The sequence below is a fragment of the Ammospiza nelsoni genome, chromosome 5 (assembly GCF_027579445.1).
Source record: "Ammospiza nelsoni isolate bAmmNel1 chromosome 5, bAmmNel1.pri, whole genome shotgun sequence".
NCBI lineage: Eukaryota > Metazoa > Chordata > Aves > Passeriformes > Passerellidae > Ammospiza > Ammospiza nelsoni.
Window position 1 is genome coordinate 26,662,625 of NC_080637.1, and position 24,052 is coordinate 26,686,676.

Below are 24,052 nucleotides of genomic sequence, written 5' to 3' on the forward strand. Positions count from 1 at the left end.
GTTTTCAACATGATAAACACAGGGAAGCTGGAATGGTTCCTCTAAAATAAAGGACAACATGTTTTGCAGCACCAAAACTAGAAACCGTTTGACCATTAGAGAAACAATAGCAAATCAAGATTAGGTGGTTGTGCAGAGCACATGCAAGTATAAGACCCCTTTGAAACACAGCAAAGGTGACTTGCACGGAGCATCTACTAACACACGGAGAATACCCAAGCAGGTGTTTGAACCAGCAAATAAACCCATCCCTTTCAACCTTTAGTTTTGCCAATGTTACAGTGTTTCATTAATGGAGTAATTGCTTTTACACAGAGAGCAGGCAGTGAGAAACATTTTTATTCCAAAAATTAAATATTCAATTTCAGAACACAAGAATCTTACTTTTATTTTACATGGAAGCAAGTATTTGTCATTCACTACTTGACAGTCAGTGGAAGTTACTGAACTTCATAGTCCCTGTCAGGATAAAGTTATACTTACATAGGGATTTCTTGCCTACCACTAGAGAGTTTTAAAAAGTTACTAAAATAATTTCACACAAACATGGTCATCTTCTCATATTCTTACCAGAGCACTTAGTCAATGACTTTACCTTTATAAAGAATCCAATCTGACACAGCATTTGACTAGTTATCCACCCCATTTAATGTATCGGTTACTACATAATTGACTTGGAGCTAGTGGGGGGCTAATGCAGAGCATTACAATATATCCCTGCACCAAATGTTACATCAATCTATATACAATGTATATGAAACTAAGCAACAACATGCATTATATTTACAGACTATGTAACAAACCCGTGCACAACTGCAAACTGACTACAGAAGTTAAAAAATTCATTTAAAGGTTACAAATTTATTTGAATTATGAAAATTGAATCCCATTGAAAAGGGAATCTAAAAAAATTCCCCCACATCTGCTCTTTTATCACGACATTTACTTCTAGCCTTTGTCCGAGCCTTGAATGCTGCAGAGTTGTACAAGTGCTATAAAACAAAAAACAAAAAAAGAATTACATAGTGTCATAAGGTTTATGCCTTTCAGAGACTTTTCATGTTACAAAACAAATGAAAATATCCTTTTATTAATCTTTGAAGTTAACTGGTAGGCCTTCTGAAATTTATAGTATGTTATCTTTGCACCAAAGGCTCATCTGTGTGTGTGTATACATATATATACAGACAGATATTTAAAAGAAACTTGGCCTGTGTAAGAAGGCTGAACTAGGAGTAGTTCTGGAAGCCAGTCAGTCTTGAACATCCAGCAGGTATCATGTAGGTTACATTTACCCTCAGATTAAAGTTGACTGCACTGTTCCCCAAACTATATGCAGGTTTAATGCATTCACTATCAACAGACCAAGGCAAACCTCCTAGTGCGCACATCACATTGTTGAGTTTGGGACACTGTCTTTATAAAAACTCAAGTTTCCACAGCTTTCTGTAGGTCCCTCCCCAAAAAATATGTATCTCTCAGAAGAGACCAAGTTTCACATATGTGGAGCATGAATCTAGTACCCATCAGCAACCACATCAACCTTGAGACCCCTTGGAGAAAACACAGAAGCAGACACATGCCCAGTGGAAAATTTAAGGGTCCATAGATGCATATAAGTAAGCCTGGGTTTCATTCAGGACAATATGAGGCACTCTTAGAACTACAGTGTAACAATGACAGCTTCTGAAGTGCAGGAGTAATTAGAGTAGGAAGTAAAGAAAATTCATTTCAGTGCAATAACCTACCCTTTCAAAACGAGATATCTTCATGGTTTTAAGAGTTGCAGCATCCAGCATTACTGGTGGACCGAGCTCAAACACATTCCGAAGAAAGTCATTTGACTAAACAAGAAATGCACCAAATGATTAGCTTCCCTTCTAATTATCAAGTCTCTAAAGTTCACTACTGTAAAATATTAAGTATTCCAGTAAGAAATACTAAGATTTGTGTCAAATTGCTGCTATCTTTTGCAATTAAGTCAAGAACACTTCCTCCTTCAACCAGAGAAAAGCTAAAACAGCCACCTTGAAATGACAGACAGCTCCTCCTGCCTCCTTTGATATTTTTGTCCTAGAAAATGAGACACTCTTCTGTTCTACACAAAACCAGGCAGCTGAACAGACCTGTATGGTTTCACAACACACAAGTTTTAAAGTATCTGTCTGTGAAAGTAGTACTTGAAAAAACTGAAAAACCTGCTACATGTCTGAGCTGCCTTGGTCACACAGGAATTCATTAACACAGGACTGAAGATTTTAACCCCATGATTATCACAGCAATTTGGGAGCACATATTCCTAAACTACAGCTCCTGCTTCTGTTACATATGTAAACAGATGACTAGTAAACAAGCAGTTCCCAGAACAGAGATAAAGATTTATGCCTTCCCTTCTGGAATGCTGTCACCACTGGGCTGCAAGCTGTGTTCATTATTTTTGACTAAAACTTTGCCTTTCTTTTATAGGTTTGAACAGGAAGGGTGGAGGCATGCAGTTTCATAGCAGCCAGACAACTATACCACTCTGCTGAAAGAGAGCATAAGGATTCAGGAAAAACCCTGAAGCAAAAAACATATTCAGCCTAAATCTCTTACTTCTTGGAGAATTCGATTACTACGCTAGCACACCCAAGCACCAACTCAGAAGCAGCTTATCCAGACAGCTGTAGCTCACTGTAATTAATTTTTTAAGAGCTGTCTTTAACATCTCAAATACAAGGCTCATCACTAAGTTCTACTCAGGATTTTGTAATTCCATCAAAGAAGCCAGCCACAGAGGAACACAGTCTGAGCAAGTGTCAGAGCAGCTCACCTGCAAATGGTACTGCATCCCCGAGCCCAGAACCTCCTTGAAGGTCTCGTAAGTTTGTTTTTTAACCCAGCAGTCAATATACATGCGCTCAGGCCCAAACTTCACCATCTCTGTAGGGAAGTCACGCTCCTATGCAAAAGTCAAAGGAAACAACATGTATAATTTTAAATTAAACAGTCTTTTGTACTAGGAATTTTATACATCTTGGTGAACTTTATTCTGACTGACAAATTTGGCACATCAAAACCTTCCAAGTAACACAGTGTATGTATGCTAAAGATTGTATTTGTTCATAAAGCAGATGCACACCTACAGTCAAATCTCACGTAGAACTTTTAGCTAATATTCTTCATGATTACAAAGTTTTTAAAAAACAAACACTGAACTTTCATCTTTAAAATTACTTTAGGAATTGGACTTATCACCAGGAAAACCAGTTCCAAGTACAGAAGTCACCTTTACATCTGAATATAAACCTCATTTAGTCTCTACCTTACAGGTATTTGGGACAATGGAATGTAACAAGTGCTAATAGGTGACTCAGATCCTTCTACAGGCAGAATCCCAGAGGTGACTTCAAATTATGCCAATCCTTCTCCTTAGCTTCCACAATATTTAACTATTCCCAGTCTTCTATCAACATTCCTAAAAAAAGTTCTAGTCCACATATGTGATCTGACTACCAATTCTCACTTAAAATAGCTTTTTCCTGTTTCTTTCACTGAAACAGTAATTCTGTTTAATAATAAAATTGTTTTCACTGAATTGCACACTATATATTTTGAAGGTCTAGATTGTAACTAAGACAAAAGAATCACCTCAACAGCCCGCAGAACATCTCTGAAGACAGATCTCTGCTTTCTTTTATCCACTTTGGCCCGGTGCTTGTTTCCATCAGTAGCCAGAGCTCTTAGCTTCTCTGTTAGAAGGTCCATATCTTCATAAAAGAAATCCTAGGTTACCAGAAAAAAAAGGTTTTTAGATTTTAGTTTATTTGATGGCCTTAACCTTTTTCCCCACAGCTAGAAAATGGATCTCTTTAAATTTTGGGCATGTAGATCTCTACAACCTCTTACTTTATTTAAAAAGACAGAGAGTGCTTCTGCAGTTCCATTTGCCGCATGGAAACCAGCAAGAACAAAGTCACAGCACCCAGTTTACCAGGAAGGGCACTAACAAAGTCTGTTTGGTCAGCCATGTAACCCATACAGCTCCATCAGTGTGCATGTACACCTGCCAAGCTGTTCTACTCTAACTCCAGCAATTCCAAGGGACTCAAACTGCTAAACAGATTTGCTGAACCACTCCTGCCAACAAACTCAGGGCACTTTCATGTTGTTATCACAAAATTCCTGCTTCTGGAGGCAAACTGTGAGACACCACTGGACTGAGAGTATGGAATATTTAGCTATAAGTCTTGTATGAAATGGGAAATTAGGAAGCTTTTTTTTAATGCTTAACAAAACACTAAGTAAACTGTGATAAACAGCTTTGTGTTTTTCACTGGAATTAATTAATATGTGCTTTACATATATTGAAATATTTTCTCCACTGCACTTAATTCAGCAGTAGTTCACCTGGACTAGTAAGAATGCATGCAAACTTATGTAAAAACAAGTTTTGGTGGCTTCTAGGTTTTTTTTTAATCTGAATGTTTTGTCATTTCAAGTGACTAGAGTGAGCTTACTGCAAGCTTTCTGAAAGGAACTGGTCAAAGGCAAATACATCAAGTATTTTTAATTTGCACTGATTGTTAAGGATTCAATGAGAATCATCTGTAATGATTAAAGGGGCATTTCCTCAATGCAACAGCAGATATAGTGAAGTCTCATTTGTCAACATATTTTAACATTTTAGTTACTTGCAGTCAGCTTGACCAAATAAAGGATCAAGTTTTGCTTTCCATTTACTTTTTTTCCTTTCAAAGTTGACTTCCATAGCCAAGAGACTCAAATCCACACTGCTTGCATTTATACAGAAGCCTTAACATTGTTTCATATTATGCTGTGCTAGTGTGTCATGATTCCTGACTTAAGTGGAGTTATCCTTTCACTTTAGGCAGCATTCTGGCAAAGCGCAGCAGCCTTGATTGAGTTGGGAGCCCTTCAGGCAACTCTCCCAAATTGTGCCATGCGTAAGCAGAGGGAGGCTGTTTCCTTCAGTGCTGTCAAGAAAAAAGTCTGACAATTAATAAGGCATATTGAAGAACGTAAATGCAACTTTAGCTGTGGAAAGCTAATATCAAGCAGTTTGCACCTAACCAAACTCAAAAGCAAACTCCAAGAAATTTCACCAAATGAAGTATTACTGATATCTGTGTGAAATTTGTGCCAATTCTTTAAAAACCTCCCCCTTAAAATGACTGCCTAGTTCTTAACTCACTAAAATAGTCATGCTGCACAACCATCATGCAATACCAGTTATTCTTCTCAAGTTACCTAGGTAAAAATACTGAAAAAACAATACTTAAAGTCAACTTGTTTTCTACCGGATGATAGATTTTGGCTGAGAGCAGAATTGTGCAGGCTGTCAATTACTCAAACTTGTCTGCATAAGCATCTGATGAGTGATCCCACTACAGTAAACAATACTGTTTCATTCTGGAATCTCTCTACAAGTGTCTTTTTAAAATTTTATTTGAAAAGCGGGTGTTGGATTTAGATTTAAATCTTGCATTCCATATTTCTAGTTGCTATTAAGTAGCATTTGATGCATTTTGTTATATTGGCCCTGTTTTGCAATATAGAAATGAAGTGTAAAAAATGATAGCTATGAATTATTGCTGTACCCACTTAAGACTGGGGCAGACTCACTAGAAGGAACATAAACCATGGAATTTTTTGCTACTTGTTGAGATCCAGGGTGGAGTGCAACACAGGTTTAAGTAATTTGTCTCATCATTATCCCAATGAAAGAAGGTTTAGCTGCAGACATCTACTTACAGCATCTGTTTCACGTGCCAGTTCAAACAGAAGTGCTAGTGTTTCTCCAGCAGCTATTCTCATGTTGAGATCATCACAAGACAGCAGGCTTGGAAGTTTATGCAAGTGCCTAAGGAGTAAATCATAGTCCATTAAGACCTAAATTTTACTGACACTGTTTAATTGCATATAGAGTCATTACAAATTCTGCTTTCCAAGAAAGATACTCACATTTCAATTTTCTTCTTCACTTCATTCATTGGACAAATGGTCAACAACAATGTCCATGCCAAAAGAGCACTGACGTGAAGCACAGTATTATGGGTACTTGACACACCATTAGTGTCTCTATCCCGCTGATAGGCCTTCATGAAGATGTTTTCCAGGCATTCCATAGTAGAGTAAAGCTCCTGTACAAGTGAAAAATACAATGGAAGTGGTTTAGGAGTCACACATTTTCATCCTGTCAGTTTATTGCATTTGAAAGGTATCAATCATCCTCACCGTAATGTCATCAGTCACGATGAAACAGCAAATCCCTAAGCAGGTTGCACACTGGACACAAAAGAAAAAAAAAGTGTCAGTATTTGACAATAATGTTACAGTTTCAAAGTTGGGACCCTTGAAATTTAACATCTGGAGCAACAGAAACTTGAGATAAAAACCTGAACAGTCTAGAAGTCCCCAATTCTTAATTCACCTTCCTTTTAATACTTAGTTCCCAAATTCCCATCTACTCTCAGGATGCTTTTACAGCATTTGCTACTCACAAGCCTTCACCTTTCCATGTATTATTATTTTTAATAGCTTACAAAGCCCTTGAAAAAGCTCCATGTGGCACTGTTTTCACCCAATGATTTTAAATCTCACTAGGATTTACAAGCAGAAACTCTGCTGATAATTATATATTTATTAACAGCTGTGGGAAATAGTTTCTCCTTCTGATCTCTATTTCAATTAAATAGCATGGAAACTCTGTCCTTGAAAAGCTGCTCCTACAACTTTTCAACTTCTCCTGCAGATCTGTTTCCTATGCCCCATATTCTAGTCCAGTTTCTCTTACAAAGAATAAAGAGGAAACCATTTGAAAGTGATATTTGCACCAACCACACAGGACTCAAAACTACATTTGAACAGGACAAACTTCAGTAGCTTTTGTTTGTAGAAATAACTATTGTTGAACTAATACCACCTCCTTTTTGCAGCTGACAGTATTTGCTGTGCCATAGCTTGACTAAGAGTAGCCAGCCACATAACGATGAAGGAAAGGTAGAAAATGTTAGCTGAATCTCTGAAGTTTAAGCAAAAGTAAAACTTCTGGCAAGTGCTTTGGACAATCTTTCCTCACTATTTCATGCATACTGCTGATGTATAGGTGAGATGACCAGGCAAAAGTAACTTAAAAATACATTTGGTAGAATGGCTGTATTGTTTATGTAGTTTCCAGATGTGCTATATGTGATTTTACCAAAAATAAATGTAAATGCTTAAGCAACATTCCTGTGCTGTTTAAGAATAAAATTAAATTTCAAGAATAAAATAAAATTAATACAGGAAGGACATATCACTCAGTAGGAAAATGTTTCCTAGGACCCCGACATCAGTCCCCAGAAGTAAGGAAGCTTCAATACAGTGAGTTCAGACACTTGACAAAGCAGTACATGTAACAGCTGAAGAAGACAATCATGTTCAGCTTTCAGGTGGAACTTTTTAAGCCAGTGAAAACTGCTATGCATCATTGAGGGTGCATGTCAACATTATGAGTACACACTAGCGTGGTAACATTTCGTCCTGGATTACACAACAGTGAGCTGGCCAGAAGCAGCCCTCTGTCCCTGGCTGGCAAACAAACATGTCATACTTACAGCCTGTCTGGCCTGGATACTGGCTGTTCCATCACAGACAATCTTCTTCAGAACTGGACCAAGGGTCTTAAAAATCTCCTCGCTTTCAATTCCTGACCCCATCTGCACACACAGCAGACAAGCCAGCCCAGCAGCTGCACACTGTTCATCGCTCTTACCTACGGATTAATAAACACAGTGATGAGCAACCACCTTTTGCCCTGCCTGCTTCCTTTAATCTTTTAAAGATAATAGTCTGAAAGCATGTAAGTGGAAATTCAGAAACCAAGAGATAGAAGATAATTTCAGTTAATTTTCTAGGACAGTTAAAGTGTGACACCTGCATTTACAAAGTAACATTACCTAAATTATTAAGCACTCTGTAAAGTACTAGAGAACATTCACAATCTTAATTTCTTTTAAACAATGTGCTATTTCATAGGGATTATTGCTAATAGCATGCATGTTAATTACCTTTCTTTATGCAGCGCTCAATGCTATCAGTTAGGGTCATTCTCCTCTCCATGATAAATTCATATAGTATTTTAGAAGAAAATGCACTTTTCAGACTTTCAAGGGCTGCTTGTCTTGTCTTTGCACTGTTAGAAGAGAAAAGGAAGACCTGAAATCAGCACATATCAGCTAAACCCCACCCTTGCTTTATGGTGATTTATATTTGCCTACACCCAGTAGTAAGAGTAATCCACAGAAGTACTATGAAGAAATGAAATGCTCTGAATTGCCTTCTTACTCATGGACAGCAAAATTTTGTTTGGAGACAGAGTTCACAGCAGTATTGCTGGCCAGAAAGAAAGTCACTCTACTTCCATATATTAGGAAAGGAAAGCCTAACCCATCCTAAAAAATCAGTATAACAAAAAAGGGTTTTTTTAGATCCAGAAGTCCTCCCCAGAATAAAAATCTCAGTATTTTCCTTATTAAATCAAGCAAGAAAACAGTGAACGAATGTGTTTCTTCAAAGCAGACTATACCTCTTGTCCAATGTAAGATCAATAAATCCCTTCAACTTGTATTCTAAGTCTTCTTGAGTAGCTTCTTCATCAACTTCGGGCCCTAATCCAGAAGAAATAATTTAGTCACACTGATACACATTTCATTAGCAGACAGTAGTTCCAACACAATGCTTTTAACATTAATAAGGAAGCAGTCTAATATAGACAACACCTTCAGAATTGTTCAGTATCAGAGCAGCATAATGGTGTTAAACCTACTACATCAGACTGTGCCCTAAAATACTCCCATAAAAACTGGCCTATTGATACATTTGTGCAGCTCCTAGATCTGCTGCTTACACATGCCAGGAATGAATGAGGGAGAGAACCAGGTCTTGCATAAATGTTCTCCATCTGATGACCATCAGCCAATCCTGTCAACACATTGCCATCCAGTCCACTACATCTAGCCCTGGAGTACTGTGAGGTGCTCACAGCTGATGCAGTGAGTCAAAGCAGCCTGTCCCACAGAGCATCAATTCAGACACCTCTGCAACAGAGCTCAGTTAAGAGCAGCATGTACCCAAAGATGGCTCCCTGCTTATCCCCCTGCTTCAGGCTTCCAGGTCCCCTCCTCTCAACAAACTGACATTATAGTTGTCCAGGTTGCAAAGATGGGAAAGCAGACAACGCACAAATCTAGCTCAAAACAGGCAAATGTGACTCTTCCCATCTTAAACTCTTCTGCAGTTCTTACTGCTTCAACTACCTCTTATAAAAATACATGTCATACAACTCATCTTAAAATTTTTATTGTCTCTATAGCAGTACTCTGTATCTTATTGTCTCTATATCTATATTCTATTCTAGTAGAATAGAGCCTGATAGTTTCACAAGGCTCATGAAACCTGGAGTATATATTTATGTATATATAAACCAAACAAACAAAATGGCCACTGGATTAGCCATCACAGTGTTACTATAATGTCATTATTTCATTATTGCTACTTCCAGTCTTCTACTTAAAACTACTAAATCAGCTCAGGTTTTGTGTTTTTAAAAGATGAACAGATATAAATAAAAGAATTTACCATCCTCAGTGAAGCTAGCAGGATCACTGAAGCCACTGCAGTGGCTCATGGTTTCAATTGAAGCATCTTCATCACTAAAAGGCTGCACGTTTCTGGGCTGACCACCTTAAGCAAAGATGAATACAACAGTTTGGTCAGTTCTCTCATACAGAAAAGGAAGATCTGAGCACCAAAAGTAGAACTGATCCCTCTCAGAGCAGATTTGCTTTCCCTGACCCAACCACAGAAAGAACATTTCCATCTGCTGGTTCCTTTACTCCACCTACTCTGAAGACTGTCAGTTCTGTTCTGGAAGATCACTTGTGAGCAGCGAGGAAGGGCTCACCTAGTACTGGTCCAATTCCTACCCTAGAAATTGGATGAATTCCTACTGGAAAATTAGGATCTTTCTACAACTTCATGTTAATGCAGTTTTCTGTGACTATGCTTTAAAAATACGTTAATTTAACTGTTAGAATGAGTGCTTTAAAAAAACTGCCATGCAGTCTTTATTTTTTAATTTTGAGGAACTTCAAGACAGTGTAAGTCAAACCTTTGGGCAAACATACATCACCCAGTTCAATGCAGGATATATGGGATTAGATGGAGTATGTGCAGGATCAGCTATGTCTAATTTTTTTACTACTGAACTACATTTACATCAAATGCTTCAAAGGGGGACAGAAGTTTTTCCCTCTCAGGACAAAGAAGGCCTTGCTGCAGCAGCTTTCAGACTTTTTGATGAAAATAGTCTTTTTACCAGTGTTCACCTTACTTCTCCAACACTTCCGAAAGCATCATTTGCACAACTCTGAATTCTGTTCTTTCACCTATATTTTTTTCTAAATTATTTAGAAGCCTGCACACAGGGCTTACCAGCTTCAAGCAGGCTCCCTGACTACCAAGACCCCAAAAAACTATTTTTATCTAGGCAGAATCACCTTTCAGCTGGATCAGCGCCCAAATACTTTCCAATTATGTTAGTCACACTCCGGAAGTTTTGCTACTTTTAGCTGTATCCACTTGTATCATTAACCACAACCCAAAAAAACCCCACCAGACAATGCACGAGCGAACAAACTTGGAGGCCCGTAGCTCTCACATGGCCACCCACCGTCGTGCTGCTATCAAACAGGGATACAACAGAAGTGGCAAGAACAACAAGCCCCTCACAAACTAAAATACGAGCAGTTGCAGAAACACTCTACAAATTGCTCACTTCCTGAAAATTGGTATTAGAAACAAACGCTGCACACAGCTATGCTAGCTTGGAGGGCAACTTCTCACCAACCCACAAAATCTCCGTTCTGTCCCAAGCATGAACACCTCAGACACGCACATTCTGCATTTGTTTATTTTATAATATCCTATTTCAGGCTAGAAAAAGGATTTTTTTCTATAAAGACACAGCAGCCTTTCAGGCACGACACGGCGGCACCCAGCCGGCGGACCCGCGGCCGAGCCGCCGCTGCCCCGGGCCGCTCCCGCCGCCGCCGCCAGCGCGGCCGCGCCCGCCGGCCCCGGCTCCTCGGCGCATGCGCGCAGCGGCGTGAGGAGGCGGTTTCAGGGACGGCTCCTGTCACCCGCCCGGCCCGGCCAGCGAGAGCCCCGCGGCCGCGCCCGCCCGTCCTGCTGCCCACCCACCGCCCCGGGGAGGCGGGGCACCGCCGGACAGCGCGGCCCTGTTCCCGCGGCCACGGGAAACGCCGTCTGCACCGCGCGCTCCTTCCCGCCGGCCCGGCCGCACTCACCGGCTCCGCGCTGGTGGTTGCTCCCCCGCTTCTTAGGCTTGGGCATGGTCGCAGCGGCGCTCGGCTCGGCTCCCGCGGCCCCTCTCCGGGTCTCGGTCTCCCTGCTCCCCCCCGCCCGGGAATCAGCGACAATCACCCGATAGAAGAGCAGGAGCGCTTTTTACTCCAACGCCTCTGCGAGGCTGACTTCTCGGGCCGGGGCAGCGGGGGTGATTGGCGAGAGCAGGCGGAGGGCGAACCGGCGGCAAAGGCAGAAATCCCCGTGGAGGCCCGTGAGCGGAGTCGATGCATCTTTCTCCTCTCAGACACCCGGGGCTAAAGGCGCGGAGGGGGCGCCGGAGCCGCTTTTATAGTCCCACCGTGCTGCGGGGGCGGAGCTCCGCGCCGCTGCAGCCAATGGCCGGGCGTTGCGACGGTGGGCCGCCGACTCAGCGGCGCGAGCTCGTGACGCGCGAACGCCGCTGCCCAGTGGCGGGGCTAGGACGTCAGCGGCGCCTCGCGCGTCGCGCCGCGGTGCACGCCGGGAGCGGCGGCCCCGGCGCCAGCCCCAGCCCAGGGGCGGTGCTGGGGGCGCGTGAGGCCGCGCGGGGCGGCGGACAAAGCGCGCCCGCCGTGCCCGGGCGCTCCCTCCGTGCCCCTCCGTGCCCCTCCGTGTCTGTCCCTCCGTGCCGGCGGGGCTCGGCTTCCGGCCCGCGCCATGTGCGCCGCTGGCTGTGGGAAGGGCAGGCTCGGCTGGGCCGTGTGCAGCATTGTGGGTGTGCGGTGCCGCCGCCGGCACTGCTCGCCGTGTAGGCGGGGAATGCCGGAAGGGTTCACAGAATCACACAACGGTGTGGCTTGGAAGGGGCCTCTGGTGATCCTCCAGTCCAACCCCCTGCCAAGGCAGGGTCACCTGGAACAGGTGGCACAGGAACGTGTCCGGGGGCGTTTGAATGTCCCCAGAAGGGAGAATCCACAATCTCCCTCCGTGGGCAGCCTGTGCCAATGCTCTGCCACTGTAAAGTTCTTCCTCATGTTGAGGGGGAACTTCTTGTGTGTCGGTGCATGGTCACTGCTCATCATCCTGTCACTGGGCACCTCTGGAAAGAGTTTGACATAATGCTCTTGGCACCCACCTTTGAGATACTGACATGTGTTAGTGCGATCCCCTCACAGCGGTCTCTAGACTAAACAGGCCCAGCTGCTGCAGTCTCTCATAAAAGAGATGCTCCACACCCCAAATGGTCTCTGTGGGCCTCCACTGGACCCTCTGCAGTAGCTCCTTTCTTGTACTGAGGAGCCCAGAACCACAATGTGGTTTCTCACTTAAAAACAGATGTGCTGGATAGATGCCTTACTCCTTCATAGCAGGTTTTCTTCCAATGCAGAGAAGAGTTTTGTCAATTATATCTTCCAATGTAGAGACTTACATTTTTTAATCCAAATTTTTTTTTATGTTCTTTGCTAAACATCAAATAAATAAATTAATTAATCGGAATGCAATAGCCTTGCTGTCCACCAAACGGAGATTGGTTTATGTTTCTGAGCTCTGAATGTTTGCAAGTGTTCACTGATAGGCCATATCAGATCTGCAGTGTTTGAGGAAGGGAAGGCAGTTTTGCAGAACTTGCTGAAAGGTTACATAAGGCACAGTTGTGATTACACTGTTTAAATTCTGTTGTGTACAAAACGTATTCACACTGACTTCCAGAAAGGCACACTTCCATAACAATTACCTGTATATGCCACATGAAAAACAAAGGAGTTAGTGACCTTAGTGACCCATTTGTGCATGCTGGGTCAGGAAATGCTGGAAGTGTCTGTTTCTAGTAAATGGCAGCTGGCTGTACCTGAGCCCAATGTTTTCCATCGCTGTGCAGTGTGAGACTCCTGGTGAACAATTCCCTGGGCGTGGGAAGTTCAAATCCCTGGAAAGGCTTAAGTCAGATCTTTTAGCATCCCGTTTAAGAAGAGCAGACACAGACGTCACTATGTACTGCATCTGTACAGGACAGCACCTTAATGTCTCAAGGGCACTACTTTTTCTCCCTCAGGATGAAATGTTAGAGCAAAGGACAGCTTTACAGGTAAGTTGGCAAAGGAGTAGCAATTAAATGCAGAAGGCAAAGCTGCTCTTGGGTACGCAAGGCATTATTAGAACAAGGGAGCAGCGCTGGGCACACTACAACACCCAATAGGGGCCAAGCAAGTACGGTGGGAGTATTTGAGCTGTGAGATGCCAACACCACTCGAGTGAGAGCAGCCGTGTCCTGGCAATTTCCTGTATGTTGTATGTTCTCGTAATATGCAGATTGATTTTGGGGTGCAGGCTGACTGGCCTCAACAGAATTGAAATTTCTGCCATCCAGCTTATAGCCCTGTCTCACAACTGCTGTCTGAGGCTGCCAGCAAGGATTTAGTTTAATGCTGAAATCCTGGCAGGTGTGACAGTCTGAATAATATGCCGAACTGTGCATGTCTGTGTGGCAGCTCAGATCAACAACAGTGCTACCTCACAGTGGAGTTGGAAGAGTTAAGTGTTGTAGCCTTTGTATACTTGAAGATGGTCCTGCCAGGAGAGGTGTAGCTAGTGTCCTGGAGAGAGAGAGGAGAGAATGCTGCAGTTGAGGTGGGAAAATCAACAGCTAAAATATGAAATGCTAGTGCAGATTTAGACAACTAGAATAAAATACAAAAGGTGACAACTTGTGACTCCTTTGGGTTTGTGGTCATTTTGCATCTGCTTAGGCTGTTGAAATATGATGTCTTCAGGTTACTGAGATTCCCTGATTATTTGACTAAGAGTTAAGTGAGGCCACATAAGAGGAGTTGTGTATCACTGCTTAGTTTTGCTGTCTGTCTGTGACAGAACAGACTCTTTGTCTTGATTGCTGACTTCTTGCTCACTCTCCTGATTTATCCTATTGGCAGGAATGCATGGCGCCAGTAGGCTGGCTCAAGGCAGCTTTCTAACAAAAATCTTTGGCTAAAAGGAGAGTCACATGGTGTCTGCAATCCATGTTCCTATTGTCTGGCTTGTGCTAGAGCTACTGGTGTCAGGAGTGTCACAGTCCCAGTGGCACCAGTGATACCAGTGGTAGGTGAGAGGTGACATCCTTTGGAGAAAAGTGTTTCATGGAGTAGCAAGGCAAGCTGGGAGTGGAGGGTGACAGTAAGGCATGCATGACAGTGGCTTTACTAGCAAGTGCCATAGCACCCAAACAAGAATAGCAAAGCAATTCTGGTGGTGGCTAGAAGTTCAGCCAAGAGTACAGATCACCAGTAACCATCCCAGTGAACACAGTGACAAGGAGATCTGAGATCAAGCAGAAAAGCCAAGCCAGTGAGTCAGGGTCAGAATGAGGTTCAATGACAATAACCAGGACCAACCCACCACCAGTCTGGTCATCATTAGACAAGCCCACAGTGATGGGAGGGATCCTAGATCATCTCAGCTGGGTCAAGGTCTGGATCAGTGTGTGTGGCCAGACACAGTCATACCTGTAACATAGCTGAGGCAAGGACTGAGGGAGAGTGCTTCAATGTAGGCACAGCTCTTGAGCAAAGTAGGTGGCCCTCAATTCTTGTAGCTCTTTTTCACACAGCACTCTAATCCAAGGTCACTCAGCTGCACCACGACAGAGCTGCCTTTGAGCACAGGCAGCTTAATGCTGACTAGGGCCCCAAGAAAAGGTCTAATTAAGAACTTCACCCCAGCTGAGGGACATACATATGTGACTGACTCAGTTTATGTAGCTTAGTATTTGTGTGCCAGAGTTTATTTTGAAGACATGTAAACCATCATAATTTATGACCAGCTGGAGGCATGGCCAGGCATACTGTCTATACACTATGAAATGTTGTAAAGAATTCAGAATTGAGGGAATCATATGGATCCTTGATTCATATGGGTGTATTTTCCTCCTCTTTTGACACTATGCTCCTGTTATCTTGGCATACAAAATTCTTTGGATTTTCTTTTTCCTTTCTGCTGGGCCTTAAGACATGACTGTCTTTGAATTCAGAAGAGGATCCCAAGCTCATCCAAACCTGGAAAATGAGCCCTTCTAAGGCATTCCCTGAACAAATATTGCAAAATGCTTGTGGTTTTAGTGACCTACTAGGATTGACAGGCCTTCAGAGTGTGTGCCTCAAAGCAGTGCTGTGGTCCTCTCTCTGGAACACTTAATGCTACAAATGCTGTCAGCACTGACATGTAGTCACACTGCTGAAAATAAATTGCCTATGATAAATTACTGCCGCAGCCCCCTCAATTCTGGCTACAGTTGCTACAGTGAAACACTTGCTTGGGGGCTGACTTGACTGCAGGCAGAAGGAACTCATTCACCTCCTTTGCATGGGTAGGGTGCCCAGTCTTGTGTCTCGGGAGAAAAACTAAGACTTAGAAGGGAAAGCTCATGTCAGGTCTTCACTGGGAAGGTGCTCAGATGAATGCATGTACTTCCAGGTGTACATGCAAGACGTATCTGATCAATTCTCACAGAACTCCTCTTATTTCTGATATAGGGATTGCAAGTGACGTGAATTTTTAGCATGCAGCAGTAGCCAAGAGGTGCAGCTTTTTTCCCTTTGAATGCTGGAACACATATTGGAGGGTTAAGCAGCTCCTGATATAATACTTCAGGAGTATTACACTGTAGCAAAAAATACAAACCACCTGTGTTGGAGGTCCTTTCAGATTTACATTACTTACCTCTTGTCTTGCTTATATTTGGAAGCCTGACCAGTTGTGGTCCAAGCACATCCAAGAACCCCAAGAATAAAATAAATGTGGCAGCAGGCTCACTACTAGAGTTACTATTATTAGTTGCTGAGGGAGTTTTGATCTTAGCTGATGGATTAACTTCAGACTCTGAGGGAAGCTCGTGATGTCTATAGGTGGCTGAAGTCCAAAGCTGCAAGATGCAGGCACACAGTTTGTGGTGATTGGGAGTGGGGCTGCTGCCCAGCCCCATCCCCAATGGGCACAGCTGTGAAAAGCAGGTGAGCAGCACTGACAGCCATGAGCCATGGAGTGCCCAGGGGCACTGACCAACCACCAAAGGGAGCAGAGGGCACACAGGTGCAGTGCATGAACATGAGGGTATAAAAGGTTGGGCTAAAGAACAAGGAGGGCATCTGCTTGAAGCCTTCTGAAGTGGTGCTGCTCTGTATGGGCTGATGCTTAGAGCCTTCTGAAATTGTATGGTGTTACTCTGTGTATTGTGCTTCTCAACTGCAACATATGCTGTGATAGTAAGATGGCACAAAATCGGCTCATCCTTTTTTCCCTAATTTCAGCAGCACTGTGTGTATGGACACACAGAAGACATTTTGAAGGGAAAAGAAAACAGTCAGGAATGAAGTTCAGTTATTTATGATGAGCAGATGGATTTAAAAAGTCTGCCTGCTGAGACAGAGGCATGACTCTGCAAATCAGGTAAGTGCTTAGTGGTCACAGATAAATCCTCTCTCCACAGCCTTGGTAATATCCATACTATATGTATGGTGATAGAGATATATTGCACTCAAATTTACAATCCTTTTTAATTTAACAATTTCTGCAATAGGGTATGTGTATTCTTTATGAAACACTGGGTATTTATACAGCTGAGCACATCCTCAGTGGCACACTATCCTTTCTTTCCTGGCAGAGGGTTTTTAGCTGCCTTCATAATCCTGATATTTTGTCTCTTTTTATCTAGGTTATACTGATACCTCCATTTTCTGAGGCTCCATAGATATGATTTATTCATGCTAAGCTTTCTTGGACCTCAGTAAGAATTTTTCCCAGTAAGTCATGAAGAAACAATGCATACTTAGGCTCTCTGGTACATATGCTGTTATTATTTTCATGTCTAAATTTGGTTACCTGAACTTTGACTGTCACTGCTAATAGCAACTGACCATAAACATTATCCTTAACAGTGTTACAGAGTAACTGTGACCCCATGGAAAAAGAAAGATAAGACTGACAAACATAAAGCCCTTGCAAACATTTTGCAACAGCTAAGATTTTGTTGGAATAAGGATTACCACATTTTTTTCAACAGAAAATGTACATGACTCTATGTTTGTCTCTAGCTTATTGTTTCTTGTGGGGCAAGCTGTAAAAAACAAGTGACTTTGAATAATGAATGCAATTGCTGCTGTAAAACTGTTGTAAGGTTGTGTATTTCACGACTCTTAAGGCCTTGTGTGTTGTCAGTTTGTGTCTTGCTTCACTTGGTTCTCTGTCTTTTGCAAAACTTTGTTTCCTAATATCAACCACTAAATTCATGCTAAGAATTACCCAGGAAAACCAGCTACCTTCTGCTATTCTGAAATGAAATATATATGTAGTTTTAGACACAGGCTCAGGTTTAAACATAAATTTCAAAATTATTCCTTCCAAGTTATTTAATATACCAGGGTTGCACAGAATGAGGGGACTGTGACTCAGCTGTTCTGCAGCATGCAATACAATAATCAGGGGTGTGCATCTTGTTTCTTTTAGCACACATTACTATTGCATTACAATGCTGCTGCCCCAACTGGTTAGCCAATATCAGTGTAGGAGAATCTGATATTTCTCTGATTCTGCCACATTGTTAATTGTCAGTGTGCAGAGAGGGTCATTCCATTGGAAACCAGGAAGAATCAAATAACAGGAGACAATGCTTCAGTCTCATTTCTACCAACGCACCTGCCCAAATCCTTCTATGCTTACATTCCCATGTCCTCTTCTCTCTGTTTGCCAGGCCCTTGGCTGTGCTCTCCCACCCTGTTGGCAGTACACAGCTGTGATCAATACTCTGTGTTTGTATTTGCTGGGGCACTTTAACTGCATGGGTCAAGCACTTTAGGCTTGTGTGTGGAGCTGGTCCATGGACAACGAGTTTCCATTGCTGCAGTAGCCATAAACTGGAAAGATACTAACTTGCCATCAGTTGTACACCTTACTGCACATGCTGCCTATGCCAGTGACACCTGGGAGCATGCTGATAGCATTTCTGTTCCTTCCAAACAGCACCTTGCCATGCATTTGCCCATTACTTAGGAGATCTGGCCTCCCATGCCTTGGGCAGCAAGTATTTTGCTCAGTTTGCTGAGTGTAGGTCAGTTGCTCAGCTGTAGTTGTTTTTTGTTTTGGTCTGGTCCCAGGAAACAGATTTTTCTCTCCTTCCCCTTGATGCAGATGGAGAAAGACAAGGCAGCAACACCTTCCAATAATTCCTTTTCAAAACACATTTTTACAAGAAGTCCCTTTTATCCCAGCATAAAGGATTAGTCCTATTTGTATTCAGTAACAAAAAGTCCAAATAAAACAGCATAGCAAAACAGATGAGACAGGAACTTTTTGTGTCTGCCAGTCCAAATGTTTGCTCTTTCAGCTATGTCCACCATAGAACCTCTTAAATGAACACATTCAGCTGCATTTTGGTTCTAGGCAAGTATTTTATTCCCCCATCTACATATGGAAAGCTGTTTCCAAAGATCAACCTTCTATTTATCAGAAAAATTTGTTTGTGCCTAGCACATATCAGTTTGTCTTGCTGCTGAACCTCACCTTGACCTCTTCTGTGATGTTTACATTTCTGTGAGCAGCTGGTTGCTTTCTGACCCTCTGTTTTTCAGGGTGCTATACACATTCCCTGGAGCAATATGCTTCCTTTGTAGTTAGAGTATTTAAATAAATCATCTCATTTAGAAGCCAAGTCAGAACTTAGGTAGGCTGAATGACTGGAGGTGACCATCTCTTTCCATTGACTACAGGAGACCCTGGTGACTGGGCTCCAATTTTGTGTCTTTTGTGGAGTGCCTGAAGTTGGGCAGCATGAATCTGGGCTTTGGTGCTGTTATCTCCTGACTGGTCCTGAAGTCTTTCTGCACTGGTTCCCATGGCAATTCTTCTTTTTTGAACATGGATGGCCAGTATTCCAAATGAATTCTCCTAAGTGTCATTGATAGCTTTCAAATCTCTGTCAATTGGAAGTACCCTGTCTGAAATAGTTTGCCATTATGTTTATTTCAAACAGGTCTGAAATTTGTATTCTATTTCCTTCCTCCCTCCCCATGATATAGAGTTCATTATCACCCTAGCTGACACCTGAAATGCTTTTAAATCCTGAAATCTGTGATGTTTCACCATGGGTTATTAATTCTTACTTTATTTCCGTCATCCTGGACTTCATAGTCAAATCTTCCTAGGCAGTATTTAAAAGCTCCTTTGTAAAGGTACCACCTTCCAATTTACATGGCAATTTTAAGTTCCATTAACAACCCCTTGTTTCTGGTGTCCTGGTAATTAGTGGCAGCATTAGGGTGCTTCCCCTGAAGAGCAAGAAATTCCTGTCAGAAGTCCACATTTTTGCATAGTTGCATAGTCACCCACTTGTTGCTTATACATTTGCCATGCTGTTCAAATAATGAGTATTGAAAGGCGTTGTTTCTTAATCATATTTCTGTTCTTGAAATGGAGGGAAATGTAACAATAAGGCTGTTGCCATCTACCATGTAATTGCAGTTCTTTTTCCATTCCATCATTGGCAACTGCTGCTTGTTTGAAAGATTATTTAATTGCTACATATATGAAAGGTGATTTCTCACTGCAAGTCACACTGAAGCTGTGGGGACTTGCTGAAGCTTATGTTCCACACTCTGAATGATATGTAGACTTCATGCTTCTCTTTGCTCTGAAAATTGAATATATGAAGAGTGGTTTATTGTTGGAGACAAAAGGGTGTATCAGCTGCTAGCTTACAGAGTGCTGATTAAGCAAGATAGGGAGAGACTTGTCAAGGGTCATTTCCAAGGAAGGGAGAGCTGGTCTTTTTCTGTGGTATCAAAAGAGATGGGAGCTACATGACTTTTGTTCTACCAAAGTCAAACATGGAAGTACCAGGCTGTATGCCTTATGGTTACCTCAGGATCAAAATCCTGTCACATCCCATATACTTCTGCATTCCTGTCTTTCTCTTCCCTACAAGATGACTGTGTAACTCCCTTCTCATCTCTCTATTCACTGTATCCAAGCTCTCCCTCTCTCCAGGCCTTGTATCCCTTATGCATCTGGGTGCAGTTTTCCTTCTTCAAGTGATTCAGTGTTCCTTGTATCCTCTTCCCTCAGGATCAGGGAAGGACCACAAGTCTCCTTTCTTTCATCCTGCTCCCCTTCTCTTTCACAGAATTATTTGAATATTTGGAACTTAAACTGAGAAGATTGATATATTCTCAATGATTTCATCAACTTATTTTCTCAGAGGTGGCCTATTCCAACTGCTGTTGGAAGTGCTTACATGCTTACTAGAGGCTCCAACTACTGCTTTCTGGTTGAACTGGTCTCAGAACCAGGCAATTCCTGCCCAAGGATGTCTGTAATATTCTTTCAATACTCTGTAAATGATTGAATGCCAAGTTGTACAATGACCCTATTTCAGGCAAACATATATAAGCAGGCATGGCTGTGAAGGGATTTTGAGGGCCCTGGCTTCATCTCTCAAAGGTGCATTGCCATTTCAAACACTGATGTATAAAATTAAAAGAGCCAAATTGCCAATGCTAAGTAGTCACCATTTGCTCAAAGAGGAGCTATACAGAAGAGCTTTTACAGCAATAGGAGGAAAGTATGTATCCAGCAGGAGTTGGAGAGCTCTTTGCAAAAAAGAATGCTCTCAGATGCAAATAGAGAAAAGAGCAGAAATAGGATGCGACCTATACAAAAAACTACTGTGCAATCTATGCAGTGCAGAGGATGGACAGCGCAAGAATGTTTAGATTTCCCAGTTACCGTCAATGCTGGCCAAAAATAATGACTCATTCAAATGTGCTTAAGAGCTGCATTTTAAAATTAAGAATCTGGACAGACAGGTACTGACATGGAAATGTACACAACAGTTTGTTTAAACAGTGTCTTTCACAACTAGCTACGCAGTGCCACGTGACAAGCCACAATACTTTTGCCACGTCAGTTGCCTATGCCACACGTCCCAGCTTTGTCACCTTGGTGTGGGTCCATGCTCAGCATGGCCACTGCACTGATGTGCCTGTCTGCCACACAGATCTCATCTACACTGAAGCATTTTTCAGACCTGAGGACACAGAAGAACAAACTCTTAGGGCACCTGATGTCCCCGTTCTTTCCATGTTTTTCTATGGCATATGAGCAATTTTTTTAGGTTGCTTAAGAAAAGCAAAATTTTATTATGAGAAGTTTTGTGTAAATATCCATCTCCAAGAGAAACTTTTGGAGGATACATGTGTGTTTGCTGTCAGAAATACTGAATTTCATTTCAGGTCTATGGGTAAAAAAATGCTGTCTTCCTGATTATTCACAGCAAAAGAACCTTAAAACAGAAACAGAAAGAGGAAACTCTGTTTAAAAAAAAAAAAGACATAAAATGTGTCCCTGCATCAGTTTCATATTGAGTATTTGCACATGTGTACTCCACATGGGTAAGATCTTCTGCCTCCAGCAGCTTGCTTCCTCATATAAGAGAGAAAAAGACTGCACACAGAGCCTGCTGGACCCTCATCATACACTGAGGAACATGGATGTGGCATCTCTCAAACAATGTGCCTGCAGACTCAGAGATTCCTTTGGGGCCTCCACGCCACCACCTCTGATGAGTGTCCCTGCAGGCAGCAGCATGGAGGGATTGTACCCCCATCCCCGAGGGGGTTCAAAATGCCCAGTGCTGAGAGTGTCATGAATAGTGTAGCAGAGACACAGTGGAAATATCCAGAGATGAGTGCCTTGTGAGCTGCCTGGTTGAGGTGGTAATCACAGTGTGTATTGCCAGCAGCATTCCTCTGCCTTGAGGTCAGCACCCTAAACCCGTCAGACTGATGCCAACAGCTCACCACACCTGCCAGTAATGTCATTAAAAGCCACATCCTCATCTCCAAAAGATCAGCACTAAAGCTCTGTTCACATCTTGACTGCCTTTTGGCAGCCCTACTCCCAGCCATCAGGCACATCCATGGGGATGGGGACAGCCTAAGGCCAGGCTGGGACATCAGCCTGCCTGTGTGACAGGGTCAGGCCTGGTAAGGGGTGTCCTTACATCTAGCAGCTACACTCCACTGCTCTCCCTGCTATTTCTAGGACAGAGACAACGGGGTCAGGACTGAAAACAGTATGGACAAGGCTAGAATGGAAAAGATAAGATATTGCAAGATAAAATACAGTACAACGTAGTACTGTATTGTGTAAGAGATTACTGCTGTGGTTATGAAAGTTGATCAAGTGACAAGGCAGGACAAGGTCATGCTGTCAGGCTGTTTTCCATTTGTGTCATTTTTGTTGGGTTTTTCATGTGGTTTTTTTGGTTGGTGCTAGTTGGTTTTTTTGTTGTTGTTAGATTTCACTACTGAATTTAGAGAAAGCTCCCTTTTCCTGGTGACAGCCTATCACTATTCTAGCCTGTATAATAAATCTGCTTCTAAATACAGGCATCTCAGAGGGCATCTCATTTTTAAAGGAGGCTCACAGAAATGTTCTGTGTTGCTACTATTAAAGGCAGCCAGCACCTACACTGAAGCAGGGAGAGAGGTGGAGCTCACAAGCCTCCGAGGTCCTTTCCTCCTCCTGCAGGATGAAGCTGATGGAGCAAAAAAGCCAGAGCAGGCCCCTCGTGGTCCAGGACCTCCATGATTCTCTGTGATAGCACACCTCTCCAGGCCTTTTTGGTCAGCATGGAGAAAATCTCCTCAGAGGGCAGTTAGGCTCTGTTTTCCTCTTCCTGTATCACAGAATCGTTCTATTTATAATTGTACCTAGAATTATTTAATATCTTAAAATCTTACTAGTTTATTTATGTGTTATGTAATTAGGGCTGGAGGAATGAGGCCTATCCTATAGATCAACAACATACCAGTAATGCTACATGTACCTTCCCTTCCATTTTTTATTTAAAAGCACCTAAGACCTGTAGGATAACATGCTGAAAATATAAATCATGTTGCCTTTTGATGCAATTGAGGAGCTGGAAATAAGGAAGAGAAACACAGTATTGTAGACCCCCGTATGGTGAATACTCACTGTAGCTTGTAGTAAAATTTTTAACACAGGTAGTAATAGGACATAATTGCAATCGAGGTGTTTACAAAGGGTGCTTCTCATACAAACTAACCACAGGAACAATTAGAGGTGCAAAAGTCCACGTTCCTCATGTGCTCTTAGTCACATAGTATATTCAACTATGAACAAACCCAGAGGTTGTGATCTTCTGTTCTGAAAATCAACTAACCTCATAATTACAGGTTTTTATATAACTAAAGGAGGCTTCTTTTGATCTGCATTTCTTTTAGACAGTTTTGCTTTAGATCAGAATAATCACTGACCTGAGTTGCAGAGGGGACATCTCTGAGCAGTATAAGTGAGACTTTCTTGCAATAAAGCTCCCTTCACCCTGAGGGTTGTGGATTTTTAATTTGCAGAAGGCAAAATTGTTTGGAAGTCTCTACCATGATTGAAGTGGCTTGTAGTTTCAAAAACCATGTATTCCTCCTGGCAATATTGTCATTTTTTAACTCAAGCAAGCCCCATAAAACCTTAGAATATAATTTGTTTCCAGTAGTCACAACTAATTTCCCACTAATGGAAAGAGTGCAATGCAGGACAGATTGATTTCCATAAACATGATTTATTGTGTTATCTGTCTCATTAAAACAAGCAATTAGCCAAAGCTTGAAGTGTTACAGACTTTTCTGTGAGGATGCATTGATGATTAAAGCACGTT

General features: G+C 42.3%; 1 protein-coding gene and 1 long non-coding RNA gene across 3 annotated transcripts; one reads left to right on the forward strand and one right to left on the reverse strand.

Annotated features, from left to right (window-relative positions):
* Positions 1-321: 321 nt before the first annotated feature.
* IFRD1 (interferon related developmental regulator 1) lies at positions 322-11,659 on the reverse strand. Its single transcript, XM_059471913.1, has 12 exons — positions 11,352-11,659; positions 9,622-9,726; positions 8,570-8,651; positions 8,052-8,176; positions 7,599-7,756; positions 6,238-6,288; positions 5,965-6,143; positions 5,755-5,863; positions 3,631-3,765; positions 2,813-2,941; positions 1,749-1,844; positions 322-992 (listed from the first exon to the last, which is right to left on the reverse strand). Exons 1-12 carry the CDS (start codon positions 11,395-11,397, stop codon positions 903-905), a joined length of 1,305 nt encoding a protein of 434 aa, XP_059327896.1. The 5' UTR covers positions 11,398-11,659; the 3' UTR covers positions 322-902.
* Positions 11,660-16,472: 4,813 nt separating this feature from the next.
* Positions 16,473-17,987, forward strand: LOC132073794 (uncharacterized). Of its 2 annotated transcripts, none has more exons than XR_009418527.1 (3): positions 16,473-16,533; positions 16,635-16,770; positions 17,036-17,987. It is a non-coding gene; the product is annotated as an uncharacterized LOC132073794 (long non-coding RNA). The 2 variants fall into 2 exon arrangements; XR_009418526.1 differs by having other exon boundaries at positions 16,482-16,533; positions 16,632-16,770.
* Positions 17,988-24,052: the final 6,065 nt, after the last annotated feature.